Genomic DNA, 11,777 nt, shown 5'->3' with positions numbered 1-11,777 from the left:
TTTGATTTAAATTGAATAAATTCTATTTAAATATTTAATATTTATTAAATAACTTTTAGTAATCATTATTAAATCATTAATATCAAATCATTATTATACTTTCATTATTAACTGTCTTGTCATCACTTCCATTAATTGTCGATCTGGATTAGTCGATCAATAGATCGGATACCAGTGATTAATTAAAAAAAAGTTAGGTGATCTGATTGACAAGAATTCAAAAATAGTTGTCGAAATGGAAAAAGACTATAGTTGGGTGGTCTTTGTTATAGTTTAACCTAAAAAACTAAAATATAGAACCCAGATTCATAGCTTTCATTTTTGCAAACCACGCATGAAAGCATGGATTGCTTGGCGACATTTCTTGGTCGCTTGGGCAACCTGGCGACCTCCAGAGGTCGTTCGGACCACCTGGCGACCAAGGATATAGCTGTAGCAAACGCCTTAACTCAACAATTAATTTTTCAACAGTTTTATCTCAAGAAAAAAAAATTTCACATCATTATTTCAAAAATTTTGCCGATATAATTGTATTATGTAATTTAATGCATGAATAATTTTATAGAAAGTATTTAAAAATATGCTAAATCCGTAAAATATTCTTAAACAGTGCCTAACAAGTAATTAATTTTTGTTAAGGTGATATTTGTGTAAAATAACCAAAAGATCTCAAAATTCTATAAAACACCCTATATCAAAAATTAATCGAATGACTACATTACTTTAGAAATTAAAAATTCTCACATCATTATTTGATTACTTTTGCCCATAAAAGGAGCCGAAAACGCCATATGAAAATTTGGAACAATCACCAAAATCTGGAAATGATTTGCAAAAGCATTTGCTGTTCCAATTGCATGTGCTGTACTTCAATGGCAAAAGGATCTGTCCCAACCCCATGAATGAAAGGATATGGTGGTCCCAACCAAATTTTCCACTGTTTAAAATCCAAATGGCTATTAAGATTTTGGGGATTGGGATAGGGAATTTAGATGGTCCAATGACATCACAACACAATCCCCAATTTCAACAAGCCATTTAATCCCCAATGGAGAGGGACCCTCCAATCAATTGTTGGGACCTGCCTGCAATTATTTAATACAAACAAAGGTACAATTATTAATGATTTTTGTACTCATTATCTCTTCACTAATATTTTGCTTTGTTCATTGCTGCCTCCACTGATTTTTTTTTTCTGCCCCTTCAAACGATGTACACTATCAATCTTCATGTCCCCATTTTCTTTTCCTTGAAAGAAACCCCAAACTTCTTTCGAAAGGCAGCACTGCGGTCACCATCTTCCTAGGCTCTTTTTCACAAGCAATCGATTTCAAATCATTCGATGACTCGGTCGAGTCACTGCATGAATATGCTTTGCTAGTTGCAGCAGTTCATGCTCATTCCTAGTAGTATTACTGTTAATTGACATGCAAGTACAAAATTCAAAGAGCCACAATAGTTCACTTCCCTACCTAAGTATCACTCATCGAAAATCGAAACTGTACAATTTTCCCATCACCATGGAAGTGTCATTCATGCATATGCAAATGCATGTTTTCATTGGTTGGAGAAATATGATTATGCTCACATATCAGCAACTAATTTGCAAGGACTAAACCAAGAATCATAGCTAGTTTTGAAGTTCTAAACTTTATATCATCAGAATCAAAGAAAAATAATGCTAGTTTCTAATGTTCACAAAACCCACAAATGACAATTCAGTATACCTCTAAACCAAACCATCAGATCGGCATATACGATCAGTCGACCAGTTATTGTGATTAGAGATACTGAAAGAAGAAGAAACAAGAGTTAGCGAGCCACGAACCAGACATCGAATTGCACAAATAATCAGTACCAAAACCAAAATCACTCTTGCATAGAGAAGTAGATAATAATAATAATGATAATGTGCAGAAGAAACTAAAGTTGAGAAAAACATAATGGGTTTTATTCACACCACAGGCACCCAAAACAATACACGAAGGACACATTATTTGCACGCAGATAAATCTAAGAAATGGCTAAGAATACATCTAAAGTTTTTTCCAAAATAGAGTTCTTACAGAAAGGAACCAACTCTTTCACACGACAGTCTCCTTTGAGATCATGCTATCAAACACAAACATTGAAAGCGGATGTGAGAGAGCCCGATCAAACCACGTCCGTCGCATATTATGAACTACGAACTTAAGAACCATAATTTTCAATGCTAGGCAACGCCAGGTAGCAGCAAAGAACTGATAATTCTCGAACACCTTAAGCAAAAAAAGGGAACTTCAGCAAATTTAGGGAGACCATATATCCACAACATCACGCCAATCATAGTATCATCCTAGCAAATCCTGGGTTTTCAGCAGCCAGTCACCCAATTTCGGTTAAGAAGAAAATCCCAATATTCTCTAAATCAGGTACAATCCACAGCTAAGATTCGTCGCTTTAATCGATCATCATTCACATATCAAGAATTAGGGAAGGATTTGCCAATGTGGAAAAGAATGAATTCTCCAAAATCCAGGCTTGAAGCCTCTTTTAGCATGGGAAATAAAACTTCGTTAATTCTTCAATGTTGAAAGAAATCAGCAAGTACTTGCCTAAAAGCAAAGAGGAATAAGCAAACCTGATTAATAACGAAAGAAATCCCAAATTCTGGAAATCCCCAAACTTCACTCATGAGAACTATAGCTCTCGAGTCCTTCTCCAACATAAACTCTCAAAATTCTAAACAATTGTGAACGCCCAAAAACCCTAATTAATCATCAAATAGAAGTGATAAGAAAAAGGCCTACTTTGAACCATTCATCAGCCATTCTTCAAACTCCCAAATTGTCAACTCAAAATCCTATTCACTAACCCCTAAAATTCCAGCTAAAAATGATCTTCCACATCCACACACATGAAAACAACAAGGTACACAAATAATTATAGAATCTATGTAATCGTTTAAATATATATACTCCAAGAACAAAGGTAAAACGGCCCGCCGAAATTCAACGAGGATCATCGTCTCTTTGACCAGAACGTCCCGGAGCACCCGACAGTGAGGCTAACAAATTCAGATGGCCGGGAAGGTAATTTCCAACCCTAGCCGCCGACGCTTCACCCATCGCTTGCTGTTGCTGAACGAAAAACGCAGCTGCAGCTGGTTGCTGAGCTGCCGCCTGAACCATCATCTCAGTAGGATGCGGGGGCGCGAAGCTCCATATTTGACCAAAGTCAGGTCTGGCTGGAACAGCCCAGAACGCACCCGTGTGTGTCCCCGCGGGCCCCACGATAGACCCAAGGCCCGGTCTCACCGTGGCCCCTCCGGAATTGTCCTTCCCGGCGTTATCGTCGTCGGACCTGACACGTTTCCCGAGTAAAAAAGGGGTGGGACCCAACAAAGGTTTATGATCCAATGAAGACGGAGAAGTAGTCGACGACAAAGAAGTAGAATTAGCCCCTCCGCGGACGGAAACCGACACGGTGGAGAAGCTGGCCGGAGTCGTCCCCGTACCCGTAGCGGCTATTATGGAAGGTTCAGCTTGGCGTAACAGCCATTCAATGGTCTGACCGTCGGATTTGTGACCCAACTCGCGAGTCAATTGAAAAACACGAGCGGCGCAGATGATGGGCATCCTGATTCTTCGGCCACGACCGTCAACTTTTCTGTGACGGTCCTTGGAAGGAGGTTTCTTGACGGGAAGGGAACCGTTGGTCGGCGCTGGTTGTCTCTGGGCATCCATTATTGCTCCGTTGGTAGCAGCAGAGTCTGAATTTGACATGAGACAAGTATATAGTTTTTCTACTTGAGTCTAACTTAGATTTTTTCTCCCTTTATTTGAGAAGATTGTATGCAGTGCTTGAAGGTGTTTGATGTTAAAAGGGAAGCAAAAAATCTTTTTGAAAAATGATGTAGTATTTACAGAGAGGAGATGGATTTAGGAGAGGGAGCAGAGTGCTAATCATTGAGCGGCAGTAGCTGGTGGAGACAGGAGGGAAGGGCACTTGGGTGGTGGCTCCCACTCCAATACGTCCCTTTTTCAATCGCCTTGCCTTTAATATTATCCTATCCTATTATATCAAGCAAAAAAAATCAAGATCCTATACTTATACAAAAACATCAACGTGATCCCTAATTTAAAAAAATAAATTTAGTGTAATTGTTTAATTAATATTTTTTGTCATTAACAGTTACAATATTACGGTATTAATTTATAATATTAATATAACGGGTTTATGATGTTGACGTGATAGTTTAAAATAGTAAATTTACGTGACAAATAATATGATATATAGACTAAATTAATAACTCAAACATAATATATAAACTGTCATGTTAGTATTGTAGACCCTCATGTCAGCACCGTGAACTAACACGCTAGTACTATAACAATTAACGACGAAAAATATTGGTAAAAGGGTCACATTGAATTTATTTTTTGAGTTAGAAGGTCACATTGATTTTTTTAAGTATAAAGACCCTTGATGTTTATTTTCCATTAATTAAATTATGTATTGTATTTAGGGATAGATATGAGTCAGGTTAGGTCGAGTTGGGTCTATTTGACCGACTCAAAAATATACATCTTTCGCTTGAAATTTGATATGATATGTGTTTACTGTGACTTCATTCGATCCAAACTTGACCCATATTTTTTTATATAAAATCTGGACTTGATTAGACCCTAAAATAATATATTTATAAAAATATTATTTTTATCAATAAAATATGAATCTAATTAAAAAATAATATAGAAAAAGATATTATTATAAATTATCTCTAAATATAAAATATATTTACATTCTATTTTGAATTGAAATGGATCGAATATATTTTATTATAAACTCAAACATGATATAAGCATATCTTCTAAAAAATTCAACCTATTTTTTTTTTAAAATCCGATTCAATAACTTCAAATTGAGTCCGAATCCATCGAGATCATGCCATCCCTAATTGCACTATACCAAATCAATATTCTATTAAAAAATAATTATAATTGAATCTGTAATTTCTTTAACGAAAAACATTTATTAATTTTTATGTGAATATTTTTTTAGTTTTATATGATTGCATTATTAAACTTTTACTATTAAAAATTAAATTGTTCATGTTAATGTATGGAGTAATTCTCATAAAATTTAGTTTAAAATAAATGTGACTTGACAAAAAATTCAATATGGATTTATTTTAGCAAAGAAATATATGATTTATGTTATTATATTAAATTATTTAATAGAAAAAAATATAAATCATTTAATAAATGATTTAGTTTAAAATTAAATTGTTCATGTTAATGTATGGAGTAATTCTCATAAAATTTAGTTTAAAATAAATGTGACTTGACAAAAAATTCAATATGGATTTTTTTAGCAAAGAAATATATGATTTATGTTATTATATTAAATTATTTAATAGAAAAAAATATAAATCATTTAATAAAATTTTAAAAGTTGAAGACTATGTTTTTAGTTTTCGTTTGATTCTAATTCTAATTCCAATTCTAATTAGTTGTTAAATTAATTTTTATAATTTATAAAATATAATTGTCGATTAGGACTGTAATTATTTTCTTTAGTTGATACTAAATCATATAATTGGTTATTTAAGAATTGGATTGGAGTACAAATTATTGTTAATTTGTTACAATGGTAAATTTAAAAATTTAACTGCATTAGTTAATTTAAAATTTCCCTAAACTTTTTTTTTGTTAAATTAAGAGTAATAAGCTGAAATAGTACGTTCTTCTTGTATTCTCGAAGCCACTTCCTCCGAGGGTTGGATGAGTTCGTACAGACCATTGGAAGGGTCCATGCAAGTTTGGAAAGTGTAGACATACTTCAAAAATTTTGGATTTGATTTCTCAGTAACTGTGTTTGCGTTATTAATTAAATAAGAAAAATTTATACATATATTATCGTGTAATTATTCCATACTATTTAAAAAAATTGGGTAAATTATAAATTTAGTACTTAAACTATTAGTTTTGGTCTGTTTTACTTATTAAACTTTCAATTTTTCAAAACCATATTTAAAATTTAGTTTTTGTTTCATTTTAGTATCCATTTAAAATTTAATATTAAGTTTTTTTAAAGATGAAAGTTTAGGTACTAAAAAGGATCAAAACTGATAGTTTAGTTACTAAACGTGTTAAATTTTTAACGGTGAGATATTATAATGAAATAAAAACTAAATGTTATAAATGATTTTGAAAATATTAAAAGTTTAAGTACTAAAACGAACAAAAATTGATAGTTCATGTACTAAATGTATAATTTACCCTTTATTATATATGGATATTATCAATTGTTATTTGATCTATATTTAATCTATCGATTTATTCATAATAATTGATTTAATTTTAGTTATAAGAATATATTAATTATAAATAATTCATGTATCGCACCGGTTAGATCTAATTATAGTTAGATAAATATGTAATTTATAATTATAATTATTGTTTCTTTAATTTTTTAAAATTTTATTATTTTTTGAATAATAATATTTAATTATTAATAATTTATAATACAATTCTTACTTGACAACTTTAACAGTTGCAAATAACTGTCACACACTTGCACATCACAAATTACAAGTAAACAAACATGCGATTGAGTGGTGACTGTGGAAATGATTGCTTGCGATAATTTTAATATATTGTTAAAAAAAGTGTTATCAATTTTATTATTATTTAAATAATAAAATTAGAAAAAAATTAACGGAAATATTATTATTTTTATTAATTTTGTTATTTTTTTATCAGTTTTGTTATTGATGGATACTTTACCGAAAATATTAAAAAATATTAATATTTTAGATAAAAATAATAATATTTTTCATAATTTTTACCGGTTTTATTATTTAAATAATAACAAAATTAGTAACACATTTTTTAGTTGTATATTAGGGTGCCGCACTGTAGAACTTCCGTGATTGTCCTAGACTACTAAGCCAAACATCGAAAATCTAAGATTATTTAACCAATAATCTCATTTAACTTCAAAAAACACTTATTAAATTTATTACTTTTCTTTTGATCAATGATCATTAACAACATTTATCATCCAATTATTCTATTTATAATTGCTCTTTTAATGATGTCTATCCATAGAGATGGATCGAAGGGATATATAATATAATTGTCTCGTAAAAATGTTAAATTGCCGTATATTTTAAAATATATATATATATATATATATTATGTTAATAAATTATTTTTGTTTCTCTATAGTTTTATAAGTTCAATATCTCTTAAAGTTTTAAAAATTTACTCATTAATATAAGATATTACGTCGGTCTATATCCATCAAAACCTACATATTGGAAATTATTACTTTGTTATATTTGATTTCATTTCCACTTTGCAAATTCATTTTTTTTAGAAAAAAATGAAAAGGGTTTTTTCATATAAATTAAAGTTTAGGGTATGAGTTGAATGGGAACTGCATTGCATGAAAAAGAACATATCCCCACCTACTAAAATTCCTGATGGGTAGCTGAGACAAGCTTTTAATATGGAGAAAACATCCCAAGACAAGCTTTTAATAAGGAGAAAACGACAGCCCACACACACACATATATATAATTATTAAATACATCAAAATATTACACGTAAATATCGTGTTTATTACGAAAAAACATCGTGTTTATATTAATAAAGTTGATTCAAGTGGTAAATAATTTGATATTGTTTAAGCAAGGTGTTAGGTTCAAATTAGTCAGAGTAAAACCTTGAAACTAGAGGGAAAAACATCGTGTTTATTACTTAACATGCCATCGTAATTTATGTAAAAGAAAACATGCCACCTGATTTGCATTATTTGTATATATTGTATAAATCTATATTTATTAATTATATTCTATAAAATGACTCAGAGACAACATAGTGTTTTTTAATTGTATAGATGGATTTAAAAAATAAATAAATTCGTGGTTGAGATCTTTTAAATGATTTAAAATGTTATACAATTTTCGTTATATATATATATATATATATATATTGGCAAAGAGGGTAGGATTAAAGAAGAGAATCGTAAAAAAAAAATTATGCGTGCCTTGTTAAAAAACCTCCTTAAATCTATTTGGAGGAAAAATATACACATAACTCTTAAGAGAATAACAATATCATAACAAACCCAACTAAGGAGGCAACAACCAAGTTTTAGAAATGAAGAGAATCAACCTAGTTTTAGAAGAAGTAAAGCTTGTTGAGAAAGAAGCTTCATTTCGGGTTTCTAACATTAAGGTAGTATATTTATAATCCTTTGTGGTGTTAAGGATTTCATAATCATAAAGTTTTGTTGAGATTTAGGTTTTTAAGCATTTCTAGGGTTTATGCTTGATTTCATGATTAGATGACGATATTGATGTAAAAATGTGTTTTTATGCCACTTTAAGACCCTTAATAACTTCCTAAAACATTAACAAATGATTAGAAACCAAACTAAGACATTTGGGATGATTCTTGGGTATTTCCCAAGCTTAAATAAGACATTTATGGGTCCGAGTATCAATACTGGATAAACAATATCAATACTAGATGAATTAGGACAAAAATTGGGGATTTCAACTAGAGTATCAATACTGCTGGGAAAAGTATTGATACTACCTCTACATTATCGATAAGCTATTTTTTGGTACCATACTCATAAGGGTATTGATACTGCAAGTAGAGTATCGATACTGCAAGTAGAGTATCGATATTGCCCACTTTGGATGGCTAGATTTGACCTTGTTAAGACCCTAAGAGTTAAGGATGATTCGTAATGGTAGAACTTAGTCCGTGAGGGACATAAATAGCCAAAGAGGCCCAGGAAACAATCGTAGGAGTGGGTTACGATAGAAGTAACCATATTAGATAAAATACTTTTGAGTATATGTAATCGAACACATATTAAGTAATCGTGAATGAAGGATCATTCCAAAGGATATGCCAGAGAATAAGACAATGAATGACGTGACTAGCGTAATAGAAGAAAGCGAGTATCCCATTAATATCTATAATTAAAGATGTGTAAGTTACCCTATCGGTTCAAGGGTGAATCGATGAAAAGTGCGATGAGAACGATTAGGGAGTCGTTGTCAGTGAACTATACCTGAAGCGAGTGTTGGACTAGTTATAATTTATCAAGTGGGTAGTAATGGTTATGAATTTCCTTAAGGGCATAAAACACTAAAACACTAATAAGCTACTGTATAATATTCTAGAAGAGAGAACTAAAGAGATAATAGTGAGTGAGGGAACAATTTCACCTACTTGTGTTGTAATTGATAATAATGACAAGATAACCATGTAATAGTAATGTTACATGTGTGATAATCATAATAATCTTACGAGGTAAGATTCCATAAGACTTATGCATTTGTTTACCACTAAGAAAACGATGAGGACATCCAAGTTACTTGTGTGTGTGAGTGATGATCGTCCAATTATTTGAGAAATATCCAGATATATCTAAGTCAGTATGAGAGCACTTTAGTCTATAGTTAAACGTTGTACTAAGCTATATGAACCAGACACATTCTGAGTACTCTAGAGGAGTAGACTAGCATGGAAAGATGCCGATGTTGTGTGACCCAGACCTAGTCTGAGGTAATAAGGAGATGTTAATACTGTGTAACCTAGATCTCGCCTAAGTTGCCAGTAGTAAGCAAATAGGGGTGTGAGTTCCATGATGCTATGTGACCCTGAGCTACACCATGATGCTTACTTTTTGTATGATTGTACCAGATGTCTTTGTGATAATGGGTACTATCATTGTGTGTTTCATGATGATGCACTGTAAGATGATGTTGAGATTAGAGACCTAGTATACATTTACTCATGGAGAGGCCCCTAGCGAAAACTAGGGGAAACATGAGACTTACACTAAAGAGGAAGACCTGTTGAATCTTAAGTAGATAGCACTTGATTAGGATCATGTGTCACACCCCAAAATAAGGCCTAAAATTTTCTTAAATTTTTTTCGAGAACTAAATTGAAATTTTAACTAAATTCGAGGACCAAAGTGAATTTTTGATTAAATTCAGATCCAAATTTGGAAAGTATAAAAAACTAGAGGACTTATGGCTTAATTTTACCATTTTTTCTTTTTAGGGAATATATATATACCCAAAATCTAAAAAGTTTGCTCTTTTGGAAACCTCTTTCTCTCTATTCAAGCTTTCATCTTTTAGCAAAAATCTTCAATCGATGTTTCATTGCCAACCGTTGTTCCGTTTTTATACCTCCCGCACCATCGTTTTCCTTTTGTTGTATCGAGTTTATTGGTGTCCATCTTGTCTTTGTTGCCGTTGGTGTGTGAGAGGGTGAGAAAGGTAAAGTTTATTATGTTACGAAATTGAGCCCTCTGCCGTTCACCGTTGTGAACCGAGCTTGGTAAGTGTCTCAAAACCCCTTACAATGCATATAGGAATTTTTCTGTAATTTTTCCAACCCATAGAGGCCCCGCACATGCCCCCACGCGCCGTCTCTGAGTGTGGGGAAGTCCCATCGCCTGGTGGGTTTCTAAAAAGTGGACTGACCCGATTCGATCCTCTTGCTCGACCTGACCTACATTTCTGATTCAATCCGACCTGACCTGACCCGGTCTAAGCCGAATTGAAAGGGCTAGTCGTTGACCAACCATTGACCGTTGATCGACGTTGACTTTTTTTTAAAAAACCTCTATCTTAACTTTTTTCGACATCCTGAGTCCAATTTTGCGATTCATTTTTCCAAATTTGACCTGAAAGCCCTAAATCGAGCCCATTAATCCTAAAATGCTTAGTATTTTTAGCATTTTTGCTTATTTATTTAAGATTTGATTAAGGAATTGATTCGAATATATATTTTTATGAAGGTACTCGTGTTTTCCCCGACCGAGGGTCGATTAGAATTGGTGCTTCATATCCGTCAAATCATCTCGATCTGCATTCTCTGAGAGTTACTCATAGGTTTCCGTAATTTTTTTAAATAGTGGTTATTTTTATTCATATTAGGATTTCAATATAGATTTTTTGATTTGTAGGATCTAGCGCTGCTGTTGATCGTGATCGGCAAACTTGGTAGTAGGTTTCCCTATCAGACTACTCAAACCGGTACAAGTGTGTTTCCTGATTGTGTTACATTGTTGTTTTAAACTATTTATATGAACTGATTTAGACTTCTGATGATATTCAATATTTTTACGACACAATACCTGATTTTCTGAATATTATTTATCTAATACCAGATTTACTATATATTACTAATATGATCTCTAATTATGGTATTTTTGTATCTGATTTTAGAGCATGGAGTATTTTCATGTTTTAATGAATTAAACTACCATTTTCACTCGAATACATACATGTCTATTACTGTCATTGGGGTTATTACTGGAAGAAGAATATCTGGCTTAGTCTATGACTTGTAAGACCTTACCGTAAGCTCCTTTGCTTTGTGCTCAGGGTAAGTACTTATTGTATGTCCTTATGCTATATGTATAAGGCCCTTACAGGGTGTACATGTGGGTGTATGGTTCTGGAGAACCTACACATTCTAGTGATCGGATGTGAGTAGTGTTCATATTTTTAAAACATGTTTGATGAACTATTTTTTTTACTGGAGTATTTTATCTGTATATTTTTATACATCATAAGGAGTACAATGGGCTATTTAGGTCATTCTGTAAATTTTAATTTTTTAGATAGTATCAAACCGTAGACTAGCAGACTTGACATCAAGAGGACCGACTACTCCTATTTTTTACTTATGTGTATCTCTATATGTCTTTTTGTTATACTTTGGTGCCACATATTTTTGCTACCATCT

General features: G+C 32.1%; 1 protein-coding gene across 1 annotated transcript; it reads right to left on the bottom strand.

Annotated features, from left to right (window-relative positions):
* Positions 1-1,929: 1,929 nt before the first annotated feature.
* LOC120132066 (transcription factor TCP7-like) lies at positions 1,930-3,899 on the bottom strand. Its single transcript, XM_039148914.1, has 2 exons — positions 2,966-3,899; positions 1,930-2,102 (listed from the first exon to the last, which is right to left on the bottom strand). The coding sequence occupies exon 1, from the start codon at positions 3,762-3,764 to the stop codon at positions 2,991-2,993; it is 774 nt and encodes a 257-aa protein (XP_039004845.1). The 5' UTR covers positions 3,765-3,899; the 3' UTR covers positions 1,930-2,102; positions 2,966-2,990.
* Between the last annotated feature and the right edge of the window lie 7,878 nt (positions 3,900-11,777).

Source organism: Hibiscus syriacus, unplaced genomic scaffold, assembly GCF_006381635.1.
Source record: "Hibiscus syriacus cultivar Baekdansim isolate YM2019G1 unplaced genomic scaffold, ASM638163v2 tig00001713_pilon, whole genome shotgun sequence".
Classification (NCBI taxonomy): domain Eukaryota; kingdom Viridiplantae; phylum Streptophyta; class Magnoliopsida; order Malvales; family Malvaceae; genus Hibiscus; species Hibiscus syriacus.
This window is presented reverse-complemented; position numbering and strand designations above follow the sequence as displayed.

Excerpts from the sequence above, each read along its gene's own strand:
- LOC120132066 (XM_039148914.1), bottom strand. The coding sequence starts at position 3,764 with ATGTCAAATTCAGACTCTGCTGCTACCAACGGAGCAATAATGGATGCC.